This window comes from Macaca mulatta, chromosome 6, assembly GCF_049350105.2.
Source record: "Macaca mulatta isolate MMU2019108-1 chromosome 6, T2T-MMU8v2.0, whole genome shotgun sequence".
Taxonomy (NCBI): domain Eukaryota; kingdom Metazoa; phylum Chordata; class Mammalia; order Primates; family Cercopithecidae; genus Macaca; species Macaca mulatta.
In genome coordinates, this window is record NC_133411.1 from 2,731,676 (window position 1) to 2,759,484 (window position 27,809).

At 52.1% G+C, this 27,809-nt stretch overlaps 1 protein-coding gene and 1 long non-coding RNA gene across 2 annotated transcripts in view; one reads left to right on the forward strand and one right to left on the reverse strand.

Annotated features, from left to right (window-relative positions):
- LOC144341362 (uncharacterized) overlaps nucleotides 1–27,809 on the reverse strand; it is a 46,241-nt gene that overhangs the window by 4,209 nt on the left and 14,223 nt on the right. The window contains exons 6-8 of the mRNA XM_078004536.1: nucleotides 5,150–5,246; nucleotides 4,484–4,980; nucleotides 3,298–3,566 (exon numbers count right to left, since the gene is read on the reverse strand). Coding sequence (XP_077860662.1) covers nucleotides 3,415–3,566; nucleotides 4,484–4,980; nucleotides 5,150–5,246 — 746 coding nt within the window. The 3' untranslated portion in view covers nucleotides 3,298–3,414. The remainder of the gene's footprint in view (nucleotides 1–3,297; nucleotides 3,567–4,483; nucleotides 4,981–5,149; nucleotides 5,247–27,809) is intronic.
- On the forward strand, nucleotides 7,177–26,781 carry LOC114678731 (uncharacterized). Its single transcript, XR_003730202.2, has 2 exons — nucleotides 7,177–9,480; nucleotides 9,943–26,781. It is a non-coding gene; the product is annotated as an uncharacterized LOC114678731 (long non-coding RNA).

Below are 27,809 nucleotides of genomic sequence, written 5' to 3' on the forward strand. Positions count from 1 at the left end.
CAGCTGCCGTGACTCCTGGGAGGAGCCAAAGCACTGCCTGGTGGGTCACACCCTGCTGAGTATGGGAGTCCTCCGTGGCCTGCCAGACCTCCATGGCCGCCCACAGTCATCGTGGCTGGATGCGCACTCTTATTTAACAGATAACCAAGAAATGGTTCTGTATCATTTTACACACGGAATTTTTCAAGGATGCACCCACCAGCCAAGTTAAGAAGTTTGCACTTTTGTTAGAGAACTTCACAAATTCCCATTTCAGAAAATCCATCGTCAAGGCCACCACTGCCGGCAGACACCTGAGCACAGCTCGGTCGCTGTGGCATTCACACTAATTCTACCGAAAGGTGCAAGTACCAGACCCCTCCTTCCGTTCTCCCTCAGCAATCATCCCAAAGCACGGTGAAGACATCCATCACCACACTGCAAACATTCCTGACAAATTACGGTCTGGGCTTTATATGATTTTCCCTGAAACTGAATAGGAAGACTGTGCTATCCTCGGATTCGCTGCAGAATCTGATACCCTTGAGCGCTCACAGCCATTTACCAACTATGAGGGTGAAGATTCACTGATGACCTTCACACACAAGAGCCTATTTTCAGAGTGATCTGTGCCTTCAATAACTTCCATACTCACTGAGAATGAACTAAACATATTGTCAATGTCAGGAAAGACCAGTGGCTCTCCTCATGCCCCATCTGTATTAGACACACAGTTGTTTTTTCTATGCACAAAATTGCCACAGTCCTGGGCAGCACACAGGGACAGCCCCCGATCTCAGAGAACAATGTCAGGCTCCCGGTGGAGCACGCGCGGTGGGGTCTGCTGGCACGGTCCCTTAGGCCTCTACGAGTCATCACTCTGGGCTCATGGGGCTCCTCCTAGTGCCATGCCTGCTCTCACCTGAAGTGCGTCCCCTCCTAAGACGCACGTACCCTCCCCTCCAGCTCCTTCCTTTCCTTCCTCAGGGAGCCTTCCACGGGGGTACCATGTTCTCCCAGCCCAGAAGTTAAATCCGTTTACTCTGCCTGAGCACCTCCCAACTTCCCCTTGGGAAGATCCCACCCCCCAGCAGTTATGCAGGGAAGCTGTGCTCTTCCCACAAAGGCAGGTGCACCTGAACCCTGAACCCGTGGCACACACACAGCAACACTCCACGAGCATCTGTTAGGCTGAATAGAGTGATAATCTGCAGGAATACGTTTCTGCAGGCTTTACAGGTAGCTGGAGGGAGAGTAGGCAGGCATATGTATATAAAGGTATTCGGAAAGGTCAGAATTACTGGAAACTAGTATTACAAAAAACAAAGATAAGCTACAGAGAACCCACAAGGCAAAGAAAGAGGAAAACTCTAAACACCAAGGAGCATCCCTGCCTCACCCAAATCCATCTGGTCTTCCCCCATTCTTCACTGCTGTATACAGGAACCTAGTGTCTGCACACAAGGGTGACCTGCTCTGACCCAGTGCTGACAAGAAGCCCCAGGAGCCAAAGCCCCTGGAAGCCTCCTGGGCAATCAATACTCTGTCTTCGTGCCATGAGGTTCTTCTCCTCTGTCTTCTGCATCCGTGGCCCTGGACTGTGTGGACCTGGATGAGACCTAAGTCCTCAAGTGAAGGCTGCACTGTGAGGTGTCCTGATCATAAGTAGAAGCTTCTCTGGGCCATCTCAGCAAATAACATGACCAAACAAGTTTTAAACCAAAGCAACACAGGTTCAAACACAAGCAAGATGTTAACCCTGCAGCGCAGGCATGGGGAAAGCTCAGGTGCCGTCTGGATGGGCGCGCATGGAGAGTGCAGAGATGGTGCATTCCTGAGAGCTGGGGTCCAGGAGGAACCGGACAGCTGTACTGGGGTCTTCTGGAGTATTCTAAGAACTGCCCAGGAGAGCAGAGGTTGCCCTGGGATGAATCAAGGATCAGAGAGAGGCCGCCGCTCCACTAGAAAGGGCTCCTGAGGGATGGACACTCCTGCTATCTCCACTCACCTTCCTTGCCAACCACAGCAGGGTCTGGCTTCTCCACAGAAACCAAGAGAGAAACCAAGAGAGAACCACCACAAGGCCTAACTGCCCGTAACAAGCTGAAGCATCGTGGCGCACAGACATTTCATGCCTCAGTTACATTAGGTGCTAGACATACCTGGGCATCCGCCTGAAAACCTAAGTAGATGCTGTGCTTGGCCCCAGGTCATGGAGTCACTTGTCACCAAATCCCAACCCTTCCCCTGAAGCCCTGCCAAGGTGAGTTTCTGGTGAAAGCAAGCATGAAAGACTGCATGGGGGTCCCTGAGACCACCCTCCAACTTGAAAGGGTACAGACTAAACCAGCCAAGGGAAAGGGCTGTTGGGGAAGCCAGGTGCTTCCAGAGCCCCTCCCAGCGGAGTCACACAGGGTGCACTGGATTCCTCCAGCAAGGAGCTAGGACAGCTAGTGCCATGGTGCGGACCAGGGAGGCTCTCCTGAACCTGGGGGTCAGTCAGGGAAGTTCCAGCCACCCACAGGGAAAGCAGGTGTTTGCCATCCATCACCTTGTTGGTCAACTACCCAGGCAAAGTAGTGCAACATGGCTCAAGTCTCTCTCATCAGTCAGAACACTGCAAGAGCTCAGTTCCCAGGAGCCAGCCAAGGACCCTTCCTGGGAACGTGCAGGGTCTGAGCAATCCAGGCCTGTTGAGTTAGCCCCTTCCCACACAGGCAGATCAAATCTGCTCCATCACCGGGGCAACAAATACCATCACCCACATCCCTGGGCCCATGTGAGGGAAGGACAGTGATGGGACTGGACATGTGCTTCACAGGGCACTGTCCTGCCTCTGAGATCTGATTTGTCTCAGTTCTTTTTAATGTGGGATCTCCAAGAGAGCCTCAACTGTATTTGATTTAAAAAAACAAAACAAAACAAAAAAACCGGCCAGGCGTGGTGGCTCACACATGTAATCCCAGCACTTTGGGAGGCCAAGGCAGATGAATCATGAGGTCAGGAGTTCGAGACTAGCCTGACCAACATGGTGAAACCCCGTCTCTACTAAAAATACAAAAATTAGCTGGGCATGGTGGCGCGCACCTGTAATTCCCAGCTACTCAGGAGGCTGAGGCAGGAGAATCACTTGAACCTGGGAGGTGGAGGTTGCAGGGAGCCAAGATCGCGCCATTGCACTCCAGCCTGGGAGACAGAGTGAGACTCCGTCTTAAAGAAAAAAAAAAAACTTCAAAAGAATGTAAGAAATATTTCTTAAAGTACAGCTTTAAAAATGCCCCTTAAAAATACATCAATGTTATATTAAGGCAAACCTACTTCAGAAGCACAGAGACTTGAAAAAAGTTAATTTCTTGTAATTTCAGGATGTTTTGGGAATGAGAAACAAGCACAGAAAATGGGCTAGGAGGACAGTGGATGACACCGATGGGCTGATCACGGTTCCAGGATGGTCTCGCCATGGAGGTGACAGGGTGAATGCTGCAGTGCAGGACTGGGGGCGCCACAGGAACGGGCGCTCCAGGTAGGGTGTCGTCCTGGAAGGATGAGAGTCCTGAGAACAGCTGGGTGGAAGCAGGGTCCGCCGGCTGCACGGGGGTGGGGAGGGTGCCATGAGGGCCTGAGAGCAGCGAGGCAGGGGAGGAACCCTAATCCCTCATCTGCATGAGACGTCAGGCCTGCCAGAGCCCCATGGAGCTCGGAACGGAGCTGGGGAGGAGCATTTGCCAGGTCTCCCATCCCCTCCTTCTGCCCACTGGGATTGCTCCTGAAGGAAGAAGAACCCATCAAGTCCTTGTAAATGTGCTGGGAGAGAACCCCTGACAGTGCCTGGTGCTCACTCCTGGGGAGCCACTGTCGCAGGTGAAGTTTCTGGGCTCAGGCCCATGGCACCTGGAAAATGTCGTGTTTCAGTGAAATGATCTTCAAAGCCCAAGAGGAAATGTTCCAGGCACCCCTCAGAGACCCTGTGAGGCAGGAAGGACAGTGGGGCCATGAGGGTCCCCAGCTTCTCCAGCTCGACCTGTGCCTGGAAATTACTCCCTGAAATCGTGAGCAGAGCTGGATGCTGGGTCAGTTCTGTGATCTGTGGGACTCTACCCTTAATGGCTTCATTTATTTACAGGGATCTAACCTTATATTTATCTATGTAAAGAATGAAATTGGTCATTTCTTAGATTCACCTGTGCTTGAGATACCTTTTTAAGAATATTTTCCTAGCCATTAAATAAGTCAATTTTCTTTTTTCATTTTCCTGTTGCTATGTGACAAAGGTAATATTCTATACTTTTTGTATTAAAGGACTTCAAATTATTGATACTTTAGATGACTTCTAAAGTTCTTGCCATATTCTGAATGAAGAATGTGAGCCCCAGGTTAAAAACATCAACATGATGTGGACTATTCTGAGCTCAACAGAACTGACTGAACTAGCAGGGTGTGTTTTTGCTGCTTCGTCCACTCACACACTGTCTGAGACCCATTCATGTCTCTGGAGGTCCCTCACCTTGCGCTGGCTGACTCCCCTGAGGGACTTGCTGGGACGTCCTCATCCATCTGCTGTGAACGACCATTTGGATCTCTTCCCACTCGGGTTTGTGCGAACAGTGACACCAGGTGCATCTGAAATATGCCACATGCCCAGGTGCACGTGGGGTGTGTGCAGCTCCTTGACCCCTCTGCGGCGGGACAGCAATGAGGCCCAGGGCGTAGCGGGGAGGTTTGGGTGTGGGAGCAGGCTGGGGTTGGAGAGAGGACACTGGATTCTGGACTTTATCTAAGGGCTGAGCAGCAGGCGTCATGGCAGATCGGGTCTGGTGTTGAACTGACCTGACTGTCCCAGAGAACTGATGTTCATGGTTTCTCTGAATAACATAGAAATGGATCCTTGTGGTCTTGAAACTTGAGAACGTGACGTGTCTTATTTGAGTTCCTTTCTCAGGAAACTGACCATCAGGCCTCCCGGGTAGTGTGAAGGAACAGAGACTCAGCAGATCACGGCATCTGGTCAGTGAGACACCAAACCCTTCACCCATCATGATTGTCTGATCAGCCACCTGCCTCCTCCTGACCAACTCCTCTTCCTCTCTCCCCCTAATTCCTGTTTTCCTTACACATAGTCACATTTCTTCCCTGCTATACAGTCAGTCAGGAAAATGCATTTGAGGCTGACCTCCCATCTCCTAGCCTGCAGCTCCTGATGCACGCCTTCTTCACTGGCAGTAACCATCGTCTCAGTGACTGGCTTTCTGTGTGCTGAGCAGTAGGATCTGGAACAAACCCCTGCATTTTGGAAACATGGAGAGCAGCCTCAGCAGGCCCCCGGCCCCGAGTGCAGTCATGACTATCAAGGACCCACACCAACCCCCAAAGGTGAGTGTGGACAAGAAGAAAAGGCTCCTGAGGATCCAACCAGGAGAATTCCTGCAATGTCATGGAGAATCACTGCCACCCAGCCCATTCCCCCATTGAAGGGCAGCTGCAAGATTCAGCTCATTTGTCTTCTTTCCTGGACATGTTCAAATCTCTTTCAACACAACCTTGTGATCCTGAGATTCCATCAAGATGTGCATTGTTTTACAATATTGCTTTAATTTACTCTGCCAGCTATCTGGGGAAATGCAACCTCATCAGCAGAAATTATTTCCTCCCTGCCGCTTTTGAAATCTGTTATTTCCTATAGCCAGGTACTGAGCCCTTCAACTGAAGTCTAAACCCTCCACCCTCTCCCTCCGGGGTCGCCAAGCCGGTGGTTTGTTCCATGCTCCCAGGCAGATTGTGTCAACTCAAAGTCCAACGTGCTTAAGAAATACTTAATTTTAGGAGGTTTTTTTTTTAAAAATGTTTTTGTTTCATGGAGGTGACACCCTCTGTCTTTGACTTGTGGGCGCCTTCCTCCTTCAGTCTGCATGTACTGAAGCCAGTGTCTGCTGTACAGCCTCTCAGCCGCAGCCCACAGTGAGGTGCAGGTGCTCAGCCTTCGCCCCAGAGAGCGCCTCCATTCGCCCCTCCACCCGTAGCCCCTTGAAACCACTGCCCTGCTTCCCAACACGGTAGCACTGTCTTCTCCAAGGTGTCATGTGGCGGCATCCTTCGGCCTGTGCCCACTGAAACTAGCTTTCTTCACCAGGCATATGGCCTGGGAGACCTGGGGCATTTTGGGTGTATGTTTCCACTGCTGGTTGGTGCCCCCTGTGTGGAAGCATCCGCGTTGGTTCACGCCTTCTCCTGCCGATGGACAATTTGTTTTCTTCCAGTTATTGGCAATGAGCAATGAGGCCTAAACACTTGAGTGCAGGTTTGTGTGTGCACGTTTAAGTTTTCTCTTGGGGGAAATTTCAGGAGTGGGGTTGCTGGATGACGTGGTAAGGATGTGCTTAACTCAATAAGAAACTCCCGGACCACGTTCCAGCATGGCGGGATCCCTCCCATTCCCACTGCCGCTTATGAGGGTCCCGGTTCCTCTGCATCGTCACTAGAAGCTGGGTTGGCCCATGGTTTTTGTCTGTTTTTAGCCATTTTAATAGATTTGCAGAGCTACTGTTGACTGGCATTTCTCCAGCATCTCTATGATGTTAAGCCTCTTTCTCGGGCAATATGCCCTCCTTATACCTTCCTTGATGAGGGCTCCATTAAAATATTTGCCTTCTCTTTAATACTGGGGTTTTTACTTTCTTATGGTTAAGTTTTGACGGTTCTTTGGATATTCTGCGTGCCAGTACATTGTGAGATGTGTGATTAACCAGTATTTTTTTTCTAGCCCATAGTTTGCATTTCATTCTTTTAAGATTTTTATATTGCTTTATAGAATTATAATTTTAAGTTATGACTAAATTTAATTTGTCAATCTTCTATGAATCATGCCTTTGGTGTCATGTCTAAGAACTTTTCACCTAACCCCAGGCCATACAAATTTTCCCCTGTGTTTTTATCTAATGGTTTTATAGTGTTGTGTTCTCCATTTAGGCCTGTGATAAATGTTGAGTAACATTTTGTGTCAGCCACGGCCATACCTTTTTCCGTCTCTGACAGTATCTTGGGTGTTTGCAGCTCCCAGTGCCCTGTGCAGTTCTCGTCTTCTTGGTCCGCTCTTTCTGTGAGTTTCAGGGCGTGTCTTAGTGCTGACGCTGTCCTGGCCCATCAGGGGGTCCCATGGGCTTGTCCGTGTGGGAAAGTCGGGACTGTGATGTTGACGGGATGCCGTGAGTTGGGAGGTTCTGACGGGGGTTTCCATGTAGGAGAGAGAGGTGTTTGGTTTTCCGGATGGGGCAGACTTGAGAGGGGACAAACTTGAGAAATGCCACCAAGGGGAAGCCCAGGCAGAGCAGGTCTCGGGGCCGCCCAGTCGTGTGGGCGCCAAACGTGGATGTGTCAGTGGCCATGCCAGGAGGTAAACCCTCACCCACGGGCCTCTGGGTGTCCACGGCCAAGTCTTGTTCAAGAGGTGTGTTCAGCTGAGCCAACCATGGCAGAAATGCACAGGGGAAATCCCATGGTTCCTCTGTTTAAATCCCCTGCTAATCCCACCGACTCAGAGAAGCAGCCAAGTCCTCACAGCAGCCTGCAACCCCCACCTGACACAGCCTCTTCTTGGCTCTGATTCTCTCTCCCCTCCTATCCCTCTCTGTCTCTTCTGCCACCAGAGAGGAGATCCTCCATGTTCATCCTGGTGGATTCAAACCCATGTTTGCCACACAGATAGTCACCAGAATCAATAGGTATAATCTATAAAGAGTCCTTTTGAAAAAGAAAAAGGCAGGCTGGACATGGTGGCTCACGCTTGTAATCCCAGCACTTTGGGAGGCTGAGGCAGGAGAATCACCTGAGGTCAGGAGTTTCAGACCAGCCTGGACAACATGGTGGAACCCCATCTCTAGGAAAAATACAAAAATTAGCTGGGTGTTGTGGCGTGCGCCTGTAATCCCAGCTACTCAGGAGGCTGAGGCAGGAGAATCACTTGAACCCAGAAGGTGGAGGTTGCAGTGAGCTGAGATCACGCCACTGCACTCCAGTCTGGGTGACAGAGTGAGACTCTATCTCAAAAACATAATAATTGGAATAATAAAAGAAAATGCAAAAATTCAAACAACAGAAACTGGGCAAAAGAGCTGAACTGGCCCTCCACGGAAGAGGAGATGTGGAGGAACGGCTAATGAAAACACGAAGAGGGGCTCAGCCCAACGGGGAGATATCATGTGACACCCACCAGACTGGCAGAAATCCCACAACCCAATCAATGCCAGTGTTGGGGAGAAGGGAGAGTAGCAGGAACACCAGGCACTGCTAAGAATGGTTATGAAATATATTTTTGTTACGCTTGTATATGAAAGGGGGTGTGTTGTGGGTTATGAGGAAAATTATATTTCTTACCTGGGATGAAATTTTAAAACTTGAAAGCTACTGACCCGAAGAAACTTGCACGTGTGTAAAAAGAAATGCCCAAGAACGTTCCTAGCAAAACACAGTCCTAAGGGCCCCAACCTGGCCAAACACTCACCCACAGGGAAATGAAGACATTTCCCGTGCTCCCCTCAGGCGACGGGAGATCACGCAGCAATGACAATGAATCATGTCAGTGTGGGTGGGTCTCAGGGAGAGAATGGAGATGGGAGATCACGCAGCAATGAAAATGAACCACGTCAGTGTGGGTGGGTCTCAGGGAGAGAATGGAGATGGGAGATCACAAAATGAAAATGAACCACGTCAGTGTGGGTGGGCCTCAGGGAGAACGGAGATGGGAGATCACACAATGAAAATGAACCACATCAGTGTGGGTGGGTCTCAGGGGGAGAATGGAAGACAAAAACAGACATTGAGCAGATGCTCAGAGCCATGCAGCATAGGAGCAGCCACGCAGGAGAATTTCCTCACATCAAAGTTCAAAACTACAGCCGAGGCAACAGAGCAAGACCCTGCCTCAAAAAGAAAACAAAGTTCAAAAACTAAATGGCATATTTTTTGGGATGTACACATACGCGGTGAAAGAAACGTACTGTGAAGAAAAGTACGGGAACAATAAAGACTAAAGCAGGAAGTGATTCCCTCTGTAGGAGAAGGGAAGGGACTGGGACTCAGGCAGGGCCTCCAGGGAACATCTGAAGTTATGTCTCTTCAGATTCATTCCCTAAACTTGGTGGAGGTCCTCTGTGTCCAATGTGTCGATATTCTTTATATTTTACCCATATTGTACCAATGCTTTATTTCTATTCAATATTTAGAAGACAGTTATAAACAAGATGCATTAAATAGCAAGATGGCCAATGAACATCAGGAAGGAACATCCATGAGGTTCCATCCACAGAACCTCACCATGGATACGCTTGTGATCAAAGGCCTGGTCTCCCCTCACGACACAGAGCAGAGGCCGCACCATCATAGTGGAGCAGGAGCAGCTGGGACAGGGCCCTTCTGTGAACCTGCTGCATCGCCAGGCTGTGCAAACGGACTCAGCGGCCAGAACTCACAGAGTATCAGTATCAGCACCGAAACCTCACAGGAAAAACGGTAAGTTCTAAGTTTCTCCATTAATAGTAACTCTCAGATTAATCTCTGTCATCCATCGCTTCTCCAAGAAATAACTTTTTATACCTTTGCATGGGTCTATTTTTCAATTTATATTTTATTTTACTAACTGATTGAAAAGATATATATTGTGTGTGGTGTCTGATTTTGTCTGTCAGGATAATCATAGTTTAATTTCTATTATTATGATTATAGCAAAATCACTTAGTTTTTTTTAAGCTTTTCAATTCCTGAGGGTATTAATCAGGGTCTTCCTATCTCATGAGACAAAAAACAAATCCAAACTGTGTAAAAGAAAAAGGAATGTAATGATCACGAGGACTGAGAAGCTCCCAGGCTTAACTTGCTTGGGATTCAGCTACATGTACAGTTTCAAGTGGGGTACTGTAACTCTCTCTCTCTCTCTCTCTCTCTCTACTTCCCCAACATCAGCTGCATGTTTAGCTCCACAAACTTTAGACTTAAACAGCATCACTGGCTCCTGACCAGGATTCCAGCTCCACGAACCTCAAACTACAACACCAGCCTTCCTTCTCCTTAGGGCTCCAGCTCCAAACCCTAAGACATCAGTGGCAGTACCTACTCCTCCTGGAGGCTCCAGCTCTGACAGCCTCAGACTTGAACCGCAGCACCAGCTCTTCCCCGGATCTCCAGCTCCACCACCCTCAGATTTAAACAGCAGCAGCACCAGCTCATCTGTGGGTCTCTAGCTCCACGACACTCAAACTAGGACAACATCAGCTCATCCCCGGGTCGCCAACTGCATGACAATCCAACTAGAAACACACCAGCTCCTCCCTGGGTCTCCAGCTCCACAAACCTCACACGACAAAGGCAACACCAGCTCCTCCTCAGGTCTCCAGCTTTACAACCTAAGACAGTGGCAGCTCCAGCTCCTCCCAGGGGCTCAAGCTCCGAGCCTCTCAGACTTGAACCTCAGCACTAGCTCTTCCCTGGATCTCCAGCTCCACGACCTTCAGATTTACACAACAGAAGAACCAGCTCCTCCCTGGGTCTCCAGATACACGACCCTCAACTAGAACATCAGCTCTTCCCCAGGTCTCCAGCTCCAGGGCCGACAAACTAGAACAACAACGCTCCCCCCTATATCTCCAGATCAACAAACCTCAAATAGGAATGCCAACACCGCTCCTCCGCAGGTCTCCAGCTTCACAACCCAAAACTAGAAACACCAACACAAGCTCCTCCGCGGGTCTCCGACTCCACGACCCACAAACTAGAACAACGCTCCCCCCGTATCTCCAGCTCTACAACCCTCAACTAGAAACACCAACTCCGGCTCCTCCGTGGGTCTCCAGCTCCACGACCCTCAACTAGAAACACCAACTCTGGCTCCTCCGTGGGACTCCAGCTGTATGACCCTCAATGAGAAACACCAACACCGTCTCCTCCGTGGGTCTCAAGCTCCAGACCCTGAACCAGAAACACCAACAACAGCTCCTCCACAGGTCTCCAGCTCCGCGACCCACGAACTAGAAAACAACGCTCCACCCTGTATCTCTAGCTCCACAACCCTCAACGAGAAACACCACCACTGGCTCCTTCACAGGTCTCCAGCTCCACGACCCACAAACCAGAAAACAATGCTCCACCCTATATCTCCAGCTCCACAACCCTCAACGAGAAACATGAACTCCAGCTCCTCCACGGGTCTCCAGCTCCACAAACCACAAACTAGAAAACAACGCTGCACCCTGTATCTCCAGCTCCACAACCCTCAACAGGAAACACCAACAATGGCTCCTCCGTGGGTCTCCAGCTCCACAACCCTCAACTAGAAACACCAACACCAGCTGCTCCGCAAGTCTTCAGCTGCACGATCCTGAACTAGAAACACCAACAGCGGGTCCTTTGCAGGTCTCCAGGACCACGACCCTCAACTAGAAACACCAACAGTGGCTCCTCCACGGGTCTGCACCTCCATGACCATCAACTAGAAGCACCAACAGCGGCTCCTCCGAAGGTCTCCAGCACCACAACCTAAACAAGAAACACCAACACCGGCTCCGCTGCAGGTCTCCTCCTCTACGACCTTCAGCTACAAACACCAACACTGGCTCCTCCGCGAGTCTCCAGCTCCACAACCTACAAACTAGAAAACAACACTCCACCCTGTATCTCCAGCTCCACAACACTCAACGAGAAACACCAACAACGGCTCCTCCGCGGGTCCCAGTTCTACAACCCACAACTAGAAACACCAACACTGGCTCCTCGGCAGGTCTCCAGCTCCACGACCCTCAACTAGAAACATCAACTCTGGCTCCACCATGGGTCTCCAACTCCACGACCCTCAACTAGGAACACCAACTCCAGCTCCTCAACGGGTCTCCAGCTCCACAACCCACAAACAAGAAAACAACGCTCCGCCCTGTATCTCTAGCTCCACAACCCTCAACAAGAAACACCAGCACCGGCTCCTCCACGGGTCTCCAGCTCCACGACCCACAAACTAGAAAACAATGCTCCACCCTGTATCTCCAGCTCCACAACCCTCAACAAGAAACACCACCATGGGCTACTCTGCGGATCTCAAGCTCCACGACCCACAAACTAGAAAACATGCTCTACCCTGTATCTCCAGGTCTACAACCCTCAATGAGAAACACCAACAACGGCTCCTCCGAGGGTCTCCAGCTCCACGATCCTCAACTAGAAACACGAACACCATCTCCTCTGTGGGTCTCTAGCTCCACAATCATCAACTAGAAACACCAACAATGGCTCCTCCACGTGTCTCCAACTCCACGACCCTCAACCAGAAACACCAACGACAGCTCCTCCATGGGTCTCCAGCTCCATGACCCACAAACTAGAAAACAATGCTCCACCCTGTATCTCCAGCTCCACAAACATCAACTAGAAACATCAACTGCAGTTTCTCCGCGAGTCTCCAGCTCCAAAACCCTCAACTACAAACACCAAGACAGGCTCCTCTGCAGGTCTCCAGCTCCACAATCCTCAATTAGAAACAACAAAACCGGCTCCTCCGCGGGTCTCCAGCTCCACAAACCACAAACTAGAAAACAACGCATCACCCTATATTTCGGGCTCCACAACAGTCAATGAGAAACACCAACAATGGCTCCTCCACGGGTCTCCAACTCCCCAAACCTTAACTAGAAACATCAACACTGGCTCCTCCGTGGGACTCCAGCAACACGACCTTCAACTACAAACACCAACACCGGCTCCTGACGTGTCTCCAGCTCCACGACATTTAACTAGAAACACAAACAGCTTCTCGTCAACAGGTCTCCAGCACCATGACGCTCAGCAAGAAAAAACAACACTGGATCCTCTGCGGGACTCCAGCTCCACGATCCTCAACTAGAAACATCAACAATGGCTCCTCCGCGTGTCTCCAACTCCAAACTTTCAACCAGAAACACCAACGACAGCTTCTCCATGGGTCTCCAGCTCCACCACCCACAACCTAGAAAACAACGCTCCACCCTGCATCTACAGCTCCACGACCCTAAAACAAAGACACCAACAGTGGCTACTCCGCCAACGCCACCTCGATGACCCTCAACTAAAACACCAACTCCGGCTCCTCCATGGGTCTCCAGTTCCCCGACCCTCAACTAGAAACACCAACTCCAGCTCCACCACAGGTCTCCAACTCCACAACCCACAAACCAGAAAACAATGCTCCACCTTGTATCTGTAGCTCCACAAGCCTCAACGAGAAACACCACCACCGGCTCCTCCACGGGTCTACAGCTCGACGAAACACAAACTAGAAAACAACGCTCTACCCTGTATCTTCAGCTCCATGACCCTCAAATAAAAACACCAACAGCAACTACTCCGCCATCTCCACCTCGATGACCCTCAACTAGAAACACCAACTCCAGCTCCTCCATGGGTCTCCAGCTCCACGACCCTAAACTAGAATCACAAACTCCAGCTCCTCCACGGGTCTCCAGCTCCAGTACCCACAAACTAGAAAACAACTCTCCACCCTGTATCTCCAGATCCACAAACATCAACTAGAAACACCAACTCCAGCTCCTCCACGGGTCTCCAGCTCCATGACCCACAAACTAGAAAACAACGCTCCACCCTGTATCTCCAGCTCCATGACCGTCAAACACCAACAGTGGCTACTCCGCCATCTCCACCTCGATGACCCTCAACTAGAAACACCAACTCCAGCTCCTCCATGGGTCTCCAGCTCCACTACCCTCAATTAGAAACACCAATGACAGCTCCTCCACGGGTCTCCAGCTCCATGACCCACAAATTAGAAAACAATGCTCCACCCTGTATCTCCAGCTCCACAAACCTTAAACAAAGACCCCCACAGCGGCTATTCCGCCATCGACACCTGGATGACCCTCAACTACAAACACCAACTTCGGCTCCTCCATGGGTCTCCAGCTCCACGACCCTCAACTAAAAACACCAACTCCAGCTCCTCCACAGATCTCCAGCTCCACGACCCACAAATCAGAAAACAACGCTCCACCCTGTATCTCCAGCTCCACAATCCTCAACGAGAAACACCACCACCGGCTCCTACATGGGTCTCCATCTCCACGACCCACAAACTAGAAAACAACGCTCCACCCTGTATCTCCAGCTCCACAATCCTCAACGAGAAACACCACCACCGGCTCCTCTGCGGGTCTCCAGCTCAAACACCCACAAACTAGAAAACAACACTCCACCCTGTATCTTCAGCTCCACAACCCTCAACGAGAAACACGAACAACGGCTCCTCTGCGGATATCCAGCTCCACTATCATCAACTAGAAACACCAACAATGGCTCCTCCGCATGTCTCCAACTCCATGACCCTCAACCAGAAACACCATCGACACCTCCTCCACGGGTCTCCAGGTCCGTGACCCACAAACTAGAAAACAACGCTCCACCCTGTATCTCCAGCTCCACGACCCTCAAAGAAAAACACCAAAAGCAGCTGCTCCGCCATCTCCACCTCGATGACCCTCAACTAGAAACACCAACTTCACCTTCTCCATGGGTCTCCAGCTCCACGACCCTCAACTAGAAACACCAACTCCAGATCCTCCACGGGTCTCCAGCTCCGTGACCCACAAACTAGAAAACAACGCTCCACCCTGTATCTCCAGCTCCACACACATCAACTGAAAACACCAACTGCAGTTCCTCCACGAGTCTCCAGCTACAAAACCCTCAACTACAAACACCAACATGGGCTCCTCCACAAGTCTCCAGCTCCACGATCCTCAATTAGAAACAACAAAACCGGCTCCTCCGCAGGTCTCCAGCTCCGCAAACCACAAACTAGAAAACAACACATCACCCTATATCTCCAGCTCCACAACAGTCACCGAGAAACACCAACAATGGCTCCTCCACGGGTCTCCAACTCCCCAAAGCTCAACTACAAACACCAACACCGGCTCCTCCGCGGGTCTCCAGCAACACGACCCTCAACTACAAACACCAACACTGGCTTCTGGTGGGTCTCCACCTCCACGACATTCAACTAGAAACACCAACAGCTTCTCCTCCGCAGGTCTCCAGCACCATGACCCTCAGCAAGAAACACTAACACCGGATCCTCCATGGGACTCCAGCTCCACGATCCTCAACTAGAAACACCAACACCGACTCCTCCGCAGGTCTCCAGCTCCACAGTACTCAACTAGAAACACCAACAATGGCTCCTCCGCGTGTCTCCAACTCCAAACCCGCAACCAGAAACACCAACGACAGCTCCTCCACGGGTCTCCAGCTCCACGACCCACAAACTAGAAAACAACGCTCCACCCTCTATCTCCAGCACCACAACCCTCAACGAGAAACACCCACAACGGCTCCTCCGCAGGTCTCCAGCTCCACGATCCTCAACTAGAAACACTAACAATGTCTCCTCCGCGTGTCTCCAACTCCCAACCCTTAACCAGAAACACCAATGACAGCTCCTCCATGGGTCTCCAGCTTCAAGACCCACAAACCAGAAAACAACGCTCCACCCTGTATCTCCAGCTCCACGACCCTCAAACAAAGACCCCCACAGCGGCTATTCCGCCATTGACACCTCGATGACCCTCAACTAGAAACACCAACTCTGGCTCCTGCATCGGTCTCCAGCTCCACAACCCTCAACTAGAAGCACCAACTCCAGCTCCTCCACAGGTCTCCAGCTCCACGACCCACAAATCAGAAAACAGCGCTCCACCCTGTATCTCTAGCTCCACAATCCTGAATGAGAAACACCACCACCGGCTCCTACACGGGTCTCCATCTCCACGACCCACAAACTAGAAAACAACGCTCCACCCTGTATCTCCAGCTCCACAATCCTCAACAAGAAACACCACCACTGGCTCCTCTGCGGGTCTCCAGCTCAAACACCCACAAACTAGAAAACAACACTCCACCCTGTATCTTCAGATCCACAACCCTCAACGAGAAACACCAACAAAGGCTCCTCCATTGGTATCCAGCTCCACGATCATCAACTAGATACACCAAAAATGGCTCCTCCGTATGTCTCCAACTCCATGACCCTCAACCAGAAACGCGATCGACAGCTCCTCCATGGGTCTCCAGGTCCGTGACCCACAAACTAGAAAACAACGCTCCACCCTGTATCTCCAGCTCCATGACTGTAAAACAAAAACACCAACAGTGGCTACTCCGCCGTTTCCATCTCGATGACCCTCAACTAGAAACACCAACTCCAGGTCCTCCATGGGTCTCCAGCTGCACGACCCTGTTTTCTGGTTTTTGGGTCATGGAGCTGGAGACCTGTGGAGGAGCTGGAGTTGGTGTTTTTAGTTGAGGGTCGTGGAGCTGGCTCCTACACGGCTCTCCAGCTCCATAACCCACAAACTAGAAAACAATGCTCCATCCTGTATCTCCAGCTCCACGACCCTCAAACAAAGACCCCCACAGCAGCTATTCCGCCATCGACACCTCGATGACCCTCAACTAGAAACACCAACTCCAGCTCCTCCATGGGTCTCCAGCTCCACAACCCTCAACTAGAAACACCAACTCCAGGTCCTCCACAGGTCTCCAGCTCCATGACCCACAAACCAGAAAACAACGCTCCACCCTGTATCTCTATCTCCACAATCCTCAATGAGAAACACAACCACCGGCTCCTACACGGGTCTCCAGCTCCACGACCCACACACTAGAAAACAATGCTCCACCCTGTATCTCCAGCTCCACAACCCTCAACGAGAAACACCACCACTGGCTCCTCTGCAGGTCTCCAGCTCCACGCCCCACAAACTAGAAAAAACGCTCCACCCTGTATCTCCAGCTCCACAACCCTCTACAAGAAACACCAACAACGGCTCCTCCGCGGGTCTCCAGCTCCAAACCCTCAACCGGAAACACCAATGACAGCTCCTCCACAGGTCTCCAGCTCCACGACCCGCAAACTAGAAAACAACGCTCCACCCTGTATCTCCAGCTCCACACACATCAACTAGAAACACCAACTGCAGTTTCTCCTCGAGTCTCCAGCTCCAAAACCCTCAACTACAAACACCAACATGGGCTCCTCCGCAGGTCTCCAGCTCCACGATCCTCATTAGAAACAACAAAACCGGCTCCTCCGCGGGTCTCCAGCTCCGCAAACCACAAACTAGAAAACAACGCATCACCTTATATCTCCAGCTCCACAACAGTCACCGAGAAACACCGACAATGGCACCTCCATGGGTCTCCAACTCCCCAAACCTCAACTAGAAACACGAACACCGGCTCCTCCGTGGGTCTCCTGCAACACGACCCTCAACTACAAACACCAACACTGACTCCTGGCAGGTCTCCAGCTCAACGACATTCAACTAGAAACACCAACAGCTTCTCCTCCGCAGGCCTCCAGCACCATGACCCTCAGCAAGAAACACTAACACCGGATCCTCCACGGGACTCCAGCTCCACGATCCTCAACTAGAAACACCAACACTGGCTCCTCCGCGGGTCTCCAGCTCCACGATCCTCAACTAGAAACACCAACAATGGCTCCTCCGCGTGTCTCCAACTCCAAACCCGCAACCACAAACACCAACGACAGCTCCTCCATGGGTCTCCAGCTCCACGACCCACAAACTAGAAAACAAGGCTCCATCCTGTATCTCCAGCTCCACGACCCTCAAACAAAGACCCCCACAGCGGCTATTCTGCCATCGACACCTCGAGGACCCTCAACTAGAAACACCAACTCCAGCTCCTCCATGGGTCTCCAGCTCCACGACCCTCAACTAGAAACACCAACTCCAGGTCCTCCACAGGTCTCCAGCTCCGTGACCCACAAACCAGAAAACAACGCTCCACCCTGTATCTTCAGCTCCACAACCTTCAATGAGAAACACCAACAACGGCTCCTGTGCGGGTATCCAGCTCCATGATCATCAACTAGAAACCCCAACAATGGCTCCTCCGCATGTCTCCAACTCCACTACCCTCAACCAGAAACACCATCGACAGCTCCTCCACGGGTCTCCAGGTCCGTGACCCACAAACTAGAAAACAACGCTCCACCCTGTATCTCCAGCTCCATGACCCTCAAAGAAAAACACCAAGAGTGGCTGTTCCACCGTCTCCACCTCGATGACCCTCAATTAGAAACACCAATTCCAGGTCCTCCACGGGTCTCCAGCTCCATGACCCACAAACTAGAAAACAACACTCCACCCTGTATCTCCAGCTCCATGACCGTAAAAGAAAAACACCAACAGCGGCTACTCCGCCGTTTCCATCTCGATGACCCTCAACTAGAAACACCAACTCCAGCTCCTCCATGGGTCTCCAGCTCCACGACCCTCAATTAGAAACACCAATTCCAGCTCCTACACTGGTCTCCAGCTCCATGACCCACAAACTAGAAAACAATGCTCCACCCTGTATCTCCAGCTCCACAAACATCAACTAGAAACACCAACTGCAGATCCTCCGCAAATCTCCAGCTCCAAAACCCTCAACTACAAACACCAACATGGGCTCCTCCGCAGGTCTCCAGCTCCACGATCCTCAATTAGAAACAACAAAACCGGCTCCTCCGCGGGTCTCCTGCTCCAGAAACCACAAACTAGAAAAGAACGCATGACCCTATATCTCCAGCTCCACGACCCTCAAGTAAAAACAACTCCAGCTCCTCCACAGGTCTCCAGCTCCATGACCCACAAACTAGAATACAATGCTCCACCCTGTATCTCCAGCTCCACAACCCTCAAACAAAGACACCAACAGCGGCCATTCCGCCATCGCCACCTCGATGACCCTCAACTAGAAACACCAACTCCGGCTCCTTCATGGGTCTCCAGCTCCACGACCCTCAACTAGAAACACCAACTCCAGCTCCTCCACAGGTCTCCAGCTCCACGACCCACAAACCAGAAAACAATGCTCCACCCTGTATCTGTAGCTGCACAACCCTCAATGAGAAACACCACCACCAGCTCCTACATGGGTCTCCATCTCCACGACCCACAAACTAGAAAACAATGCTCCACCCTGTATCTCCAGCTCCACAACCCTCAACAAGAAACACCACCACCGGCTCCTCTGCAGGTCTCCAGCTCCACGACCCACAAACTAGAAAACAAAGCTCCACCCTGTATCTCCAGCTCCAAAACCCTCAACAAGAAACAGCAACAATGGCTCCTCCACGGGTCTCCAGCTCCACGATCCTCAACTAGAAACACTAACAATGGCTCCTCCGCGTGTATCCAACTCCAAACCCTCAACCAGAAACACCAACGACAGCTCCTCCACGGGTCTTCAGCTCCACGACCCACAAACTAGAAAACAACGCTCCACCCTGTATCTCCAGTTCCATGACCCTCAAACAAAGACACCCACAGCGGCCATTCCGCCATCGACACCTCGATGACCCTCAACTAGAAACACCAACTCCGGCTCTTCCTTGGGTCTCCAGCTCCACGATGCTCAACTAGAAACACCAACTCCAGCTCCTCCACAGGTCTCCAGCTCCATGACCCACAAACCAGAAAACAACGCTCCACCCTGTATCTCTAGCTCCACAACCCTCAATGAGAAACACCACCACCGGCTCCTCTGCGGGTCTCCAGCTCCACAATCATCAACTAGAAACACCAAAAATAGCTCCTCCGCGTGTCTCCAACTCCACGACCCTCAACCAGAAACACCATCGACACCTCCTCCACGGGTCTCCAGGTCCGTGACCCACAAACTAGAAAACAACGCTTCACCCTGTATCTCCAGCTCCACGACACTCAAAGAAAAACACCAAGAGTGGCTACTCCGCCGTCTCCACCTCGATGACCCTCAATTAGAAACACCAACTCCAGCTCCTCCATGGGTCTCCAGCTCCACGACCCTCAACTAGAAACACCAACTCCAGCTCCTCCACAGGTCTCCAGCTCCATGACCCACAAACTAAAAAACAACGATCCACCCTGTATCTTCAGTTCCATGATGGTCAAACAAAAACACCAACAGCGGCTACTCCGCCGTCTCCACCTCAATGACCCTCAACTAGAAACACCAACTCTGGCTCCTCCATCGGTCTCCAGCTCCACTACCCTCAATTAGAAACACCAACTGCATGGCCGGGCGCGGTGGCTCAACCCTGTAATCCCAGCACTTTGGGAGGCTGAGGCGGGTGGATCACGAGGTCAGGAGATCGAGACCATCCTGGCTAACATGGTGAAACCCCGTCTCTACTAAAAATACAAAAAACTAGCTGGGCGTGGTGGTGGGCGCCTGTAGTCCCAGCTACTCGGAGGCTGAGGCAGGAGAATGGCGTAAACCCGGGAGGCGGAGCTTGCAGTGAGCCGAGATCGCGCCACTGCACTCCAGCCTGGGTGACACAGCGAGACTCCGTCTCAAAAAAAAAAAAAAAAGAAACACCAACTGCAGCTCCTCCACAGGTCTCCAACTCCACAACCCACAAACCAGAAAACAACGCTCCACCTTTTATCTGTAGCTCCACAAGCCTCAACAAGAAACACCACCACCGGCTCCTCCATGGGTCTCCAGCTCCACGACCCACAAACTAGAAAACAATGCTCTACCCTGTATCTTCAGCTCCACGACCCTCAAACAAAAACACCAACAGTGACTACTCTGCCGTCTCCACGTCAATGACCCTCAACTAGAAACACCAACTCCGGCTCCTCCATGGGTCTCCAGCTCCACGACCCTCAACTAGAATCACCAACTCCAGCTCCTCCACGGGTCTCCAGCTCCAATACCCACAAACTAGAAAACAACTCTCCACCCTGTATCTCCAGCTCCACAAACATCAACTAGAAACACCAACTGCAGTTTCTCCGCGAGTCTCCAGCTCCAAAACCCTCAACTACAAACACCAAGACAGGCTCCTCTGTAGGTCTTCAGCTCCACGATCGCCAATTAGAAACAACAAAACCGGCTCCTCCGCAGGTCTCCAGCTCTACAAAGCACAAACTAGAAAACAACGCATCACCCTGTATCTCCAGCTCCACAACAGTCAACGAGTAAGACCAACAATGGCTCCTCCACGGGTCTCCAACTCCCCAAACCTCAACTACAAACACCAACACTGGCTTCTCCTCGGGTCTCCTGTGACATGACTCTGAACTACAAACACCAACACCAGCTCCTGGTGGGTCTCCAGCTCCACGACATTCAACAAGAAACACCAACAGCTTCTCCTCCGCAGGTCTCCAGCACCATGACCCTCAGCAAGAAACACCAACACCGGATCCTCCGTGGGACACCAGCTCCACGATCCTCAACTAGAAACACCAACACCGGCTCCTCCACGGGTCTCCAGCTCCACGATCCTCAACTAGAAATACCAACAATGGATCCTCCGCGTGTCTCCCACTCCAAACCCTCAACCAGAAACACCAACAACAGCTCCTCCACGGGTCTCCAGCTCCACAACCCACAAAGTAGAAAACAGCGCTCCACCCTGTATCTCCAGCTCCACAACACTCAACAAGAAACACCACCACCGGCTCCTCTGCGGGTCTCCAGCTCCACGACCCACAAACTAGAAAACAAAGCTGCACCCTGTATCTCCAGCTCCATGAACCTCAAACAAAGACCCCCACAGCGGCCATTCCGCCATCGCCACCTCAATGACCCTTAACTAGAAACACCAACTCCGGCTCCTCCATGGGTCTCCAGCTCCACGACCCTCAACTAGAAACACCAACTCCAGCTCCTCCACGGGTCTCCCAGCACCATGACCCACAAACTAGAAAACAACACTCCACCCTGTATCTCCAGCTCCATGACCATCAAACGAAACCACAAACAGCGGCTACTCCGCCATTTCCATCTCGATGACCCTCAACTAGAAACACCAACTCCAGCTCCTCCATGGGTCTCTAGCTCCACGACCCTCAAATAGAAACACCAACTCCAGCTCCTCCACGGGTCTCCAGCTCCATGACCCACAAACTAGAAAACAATGCTCCACCCTGTATCTCCAGCTCCACAGTCATCAACTAGAACCACTAAATGCAGTTCCTCTGCGAGTCTCCAGCTCGAAAACCCTCAACTACAAACACTAACATGGGCTACTCCACAAGTCTCCAGCTCCACGATTCTCAATTAAAAACAACAAAACCGGCTCCTATGCGGGTCTCCAGCTCCACAAACCACAAACTAGAACACGACGCATCACCCTATATCTCCAGCTCCACAACAGTCAATGAGAAACACCAACAATGGCTCCTCCACAGGTCTCCAACTCCCCAAACCTCAACTAGAAACACCAACACCGGCTCCTCCGCGGGTCTCCAGCAACACGACCCTCCACTACAAACACCAACACTGGCTCCTGGCGGGTCTCCAGCTCCACGACATTCAACTAGAAACACCAACAGCTTCTCTTCCGCATGTCTGCAGCACCATGACTCTCAGCAAGAAACACCAACACCGGATCCTCCATGGGACTCCAGCTCCACGATCCTCAACTAGAAACACCAACAACGGCTCCTCCGCGGGTCTCCAGCTCCATGATTCTCAGCTAGAAACACCAAAAATGGCTCCTCCGCATGTCTCCAACTCCAAACCCTCAACGAGAAACACCAACGACAGCTCCTCCACGGGTCTCCAGCTCCACGACCCACAAACTAGAAAACAACGCTCCACCCTGTATGTCCAGCTCGATGACCCTCAAACAAAGACACCAACAGCGGCCATTCCACCATCGCCACCTTGATGACCGTCAACTAGAAACATCAACTCTGGCTCCTTCATGGGTCTCCAGCTCCACGACCTTCAACTAGAAACACCAACTCCAGGTCCTCCACAGGTCTCCAGCTCCATGACCCACCAACCAGAAAACAACGCTCCACCCTGTATCTCTAGCTCCACAACCCTCAATGAGAAACACCACCAGCGGCTCCTACACGGGTCTCTAGCTCCACGACCCACAAACTAGAAAACAGTGCTCCACCCTGTATCTCCAGCTCCACAACCCTCAACGAGAAACACCAACAACGGCTCCTCCGTGGGTCTCCAGCTCCACGATCCTCAACTAGAAACACTTACAATGGCTCCTCCGCGTGTCTCCAACTCCAAATCCGCAACCAGAAACACCAACGACAGCTCCTCCACGGGTCTCCAGCTCCACGACCCACAAACTAGAAAACAATGCTCCACCCTGTATCTCCAGCTCCACGACCCTCAAACAAAGACCCCCACAGCGGCCATTCCGCCATCGACACCTCGATGACACTCAACTAGAAACACCAACTCCAGCTCCTCCATGGGTCTCCAGCTCCACGACCCTCAACTAGAAATACCAACTCCACCTCCTCCACAGGTCTCCAGCTCCACGACCCACAAACCAGAAAACAACGCTCCACCCTGTATCTCCAGCTCCATAACCCTCATCGAGAAACACCACAAACAGCTCCTCCACAGGTCTCCAGCTCCACGACCCACAAACCAGAAAACAACGCTCCACCCTGTATCTCCAGCTCCACAACCCTCAACGAGAAACACCACAACCGGCTCCTCTGCAGATCTCCAGCTCCACGACCCACAAACTAGAAAACAACGCTCCACCCTGTATCTCCAGCTCCACAACCCTCAACGAGAAACACCAACAACGGTTCCTCGGTGGGTATCTAGCTCCACAATCATCAACTAGAAACAACAAAAGTGGCTCCTCCACGTGTCTCCAACTCCACAACCCTCAACCAGAAACACCATCGACAGCTCCTCCACGGGTCTCCAGGTCCGTGACCCACAAACTAGAAAACAACACTCCACCCTGTATCTCCAGCTCCACGACCCTCAAGAAAAAACACCAAGAGTGGCTACTCCGCCGTCTCCACCTCGATGACCCTCAATTAGAAACACCAACTCCAGCTCCTCCATGGGTCTCCAGCTCCACGACTCTCAACTAGAAACACCAAGTCCAGCTCCTCCACGGGTCTCCAGCTCCACGACTCTCAACTAGAAACACCAAGTCCAGCTCCTCCACGGGTCTCCAGCTCCACGACTCTCAACTAGAAACACCAAGTCCAGCTCCTCCACGGGTCTCCAGCTCCATAACCCACAAACCAGAAAACAACACTCCACCCTATATCTCTAGCTCCACAACCCTCAACGAGAAACACCACCACAGGCTCCTACACGGGTCTCCAGCTCCACGACCCACAAACTAGAAAACAATGCTCCACAACCCTCAACGAGAAACACCACCACCGGCTCCTCTGTGGGTCTCCAGCTCCACGACCCACAAACTAGAAAACAACGCTCCACCCTGTATCTCCAGCTCCACAACCCTCAATGAGAAACACCAACAACGGCTCCTCCTCGGGTCTCCAGCTCCACAGCCTAAGTCATGAGAGGCAGCACTGGCTCTTCCCGTAGATTCCAGATCCGAGACCCTCAGATTCGAATCGCAGGACCTCTTCCCCACTAGATCTCCAGCTGCACAATACTCAAACTGCAACAACATCAGCTCCTCCTAGGGTGTCCAGCTGCACGACCCTCAAACTAGAACAGCTCCTCCCAGGGTCTTCAGCTCCACGGCCCTCAAACTATAAAGACAACAGCTCCTGCCTGCATCCCCAGCTCTACAACCGTCAAACTAGAACACCAGTTCCTCTCCAGGTGTCCAGCTCCACGGCTCTCAAAGGAAAACAACATCAGCTCCTCCCTAGTTCTCCAGCTGTACGACCCTCAAATTGGAACATGAGCTCCCTGCCGCGTCTCCAGCTGCATTGCCCTTAAACTGGAACATCAGCTTCTGGGCCCTGAAACTGGAACATCAGCTCCCACCGGGTCTCCAGCTGCATCGCCCTCAAAGTGGAACATTGGCGCCACCCTGAATCTCCAGTTGCACGGCCCTCAAACTGGAACATCAACTCCCCCACGGTTCTCCAGCTGCACGGCCCTCAAACTGGAACATCAGCTCCCCTCCTGGTCTCCAGCTGCACGGCCCTCAAACTGGAACATCAGCTCCCCTCCTGGTCTCCAGCTGCACGGTTCTCAAACTAGAACATCAGCTCTCTTGCCATGTGTCCAGCTGCACGGACCTCAAACTGCAACATCAGCTTCCCGCTGAGTCTCCAGCTGCATGGCGCTCAAACTGGAACATCAGCTCTCTGCCCTGTGTCTACCTGCACGGCCCTCAAACTGGAACATCAGCTCCCCACTGGGTCTACAGCAGCACTGCCCTCAAACTGGAGCATTAGCTTACCCCTGTGTGTCCAGCTCCCCGGCCCTCCAATTGGAACATCAGCTTCCTGATGAGTCTCCAGATGCACGGCCCTCAAACTGGAACACCAGCTCCCCCCCGGGTCTCCAGCTACACGGCTCTCAAACTGGAACATCAGCTCCCCCCAGATCTACAGCTGCACGGCCCTCAAACTGGAACATCAGCTCCCTGCTGGGTCTCCAGCTACACAGCCCTCAAACTGGAACTTCGGCTCAGTCCTGGGCTCCAGCTGCACGGCCCTCAAACTGTAATAGGAGCTGCCCCACCGAGTTCAAACTGTTCCAGTTTGAGGTCCGTGCAGCTGGAGACCCGGCAGGCAGCTGACGTTCCAGTTTGAGCGCCATGCAGCTGGAGACCCGGGGGTAGCTGATGTTGCAGTTTGAGGGCCGTGCAGCTGGACACATGGCAAGAGAGCTGATGTTCTAGTTTGAGAACTGTGCAGCTGGAGACCAGGCGGGGAGCCAATGTTCCAGCTGGAGACCCTACAGGGAGCTGATGTTCCAGTTTGAGGGCCATGCAGCTGGAGACCAGGAGGGGAGCTGATGTTCCAGTTTGATGTTCCCCCCCAGGTCTCCAGGTGCAGGGCCCTCATACTGGAACATCAGTTCCCCGCCCAGGCTCCAGCTACACGGCCCTGAAACTAAAACATCATTTCTCCCCCGGGTCTCCAGCTGCACCGCCCTCAAACTGGAACATCTGCTCCCCGTCAGGTCTCGAGCTGCACGGCCCTCCAACTGGAATATCAGCTCCCCGCCGGGTCTCCAGCTGCATGGCCCTCAAATTGGAACATCAGCTCAGCCCGGGGCTCCAGCTGCACGGCCCTCAAACTCGAACATTGGCTCCCCAAGGATCTACAGCAGCACGGCCTCAAAATGGAACATGAGCTCCCCGCTGGGTCTCCAGCTGCACGGCCCTCAAACTGGAACATCAGCTCCCTGCCAGGTATCCTGCTTCACGGCCCTAAAAATGGAACATCAGCTCCCCGTAGGGTCTCCAGCTGCACGGCCCTCAAACTGGAACATCAGCTGCCCCTCGGGTCTCCAGCTGCACGGCCCTCAAACTGGAACATCAGCTGCCCCTAGGGTCTCCAGCTGCACGGCCCTCAAACTGGAACATGAGCTCCTCTCCAGTTGCAGGACACTAATACTAGAAAAATGCCAGCTCCTCCTGGGTTCTACAGCTGTGCAACCCTCAAACTAAAGAAACGCTAGCTCCTCTCTGGGTCTGCAGCTGCATGAACCTCAAACTAGATCACCTCTCCCCCTGGATCTCCAGCTCCACGACCCTCACAGAGGAATAGCCACACCGGCTCCTTCACTGTCTTCAGCTCCACAACCTAAGACATCAGTGGCAGCACCAGCTCCTCCGTGGACCTCCAGCTCAACGACTCTCAGGCAGACTTAAAGGCAGCGTCGGCTCCTCCCCAAGGCTCCAGCTCCACCACCTTCAGATTTGAACAGCGGTAGCACCAGCTCCTGTCCGGGTCTTCAGCCCCACAACCCTCCCTGAACAATCCCTTCTCACGAAATTCAGCAGTCAAGAAAACTGCAGCAGAAGTAAATGAATAAATGTTTTGTTTTCAAATCTGTATCTCTTTTATGTTCATGAGTTAACTTTTCCACTTTCCATTAAACTTGTAATCTACTTATGTCCAATGTGAGATAGAAACACAGCATTTGAAATGACGTTTAAAAACTTAGAAATATTTTTAATATAATCAACACACAGCCGTAGACGCGATCTTATTTCTCTCTGCCTGTACAGAAGTCTTGTGAAAATTAAAACTATGAATTTACTTTGTTGAGATTCCCAGAATACACATTAATCCCAAATGTTACTCCCCTCCTTAAAATTTTTTAACATGTTCCCATCACTCAAGCATAAATGCCAGCTCCCATTCACAGCCCAAGGTATCCAGGATGGCCCTGCCCTCTGCCCTGGTCTGTGGATTCCCCTCTTACGTGCCAGCACCCATCCACAGCCCACAGTGCCCGGCACAGCCCTGCCCTCTACCCTGGCCTATGGTCTTCACTCTGGTGCCCAGCCCAGCCCTTCACCCCCCTGTCCTGGCTTATGGTCTCCCCTCTTAAATGCCAGCTCCCATCCACAGCCCACAGTGCCCAGCACGGCCCTGCCCTCTGCTCTGGCTTAAGGTCTCTCCCCTCTGCCATTCCCTTCCTGCCAGACAGGCCTCTGTCAGTTCCCCAAACCACAGACTCAGGCCTGACTCCGAACCTTTCCCCTGCTGTGCCCTCTGCCTGGGGTGCCTTTCCCCGGCTCCACATCCTCCTCTTAACTCACTCAGCTCCAGCCTGCTGGTCGCCCCTCAGGTGGATGAACACATGGTGTCCTCCCGCCCCACCGGCCTTGGCATAGGCTCTTCTCTGTGCCAGACACACTCCCCCTCTCACTATCAGGGTTTACTCTCTAAATAGCATTCATCCTTGGAGTCTCCACTGAAATATCGCTCCCTGCCCACCCCCTCACTGGGACTTAACCTTGGTTAGGTTGCCAACCCATCTCCAGACTCCAGGAAGCCAGATGCCATCCTAGCACTTGGAACTTCCCCATTGCCACATTTTGCACACCCGTGATTACTGTGTTAGGTTGGTGC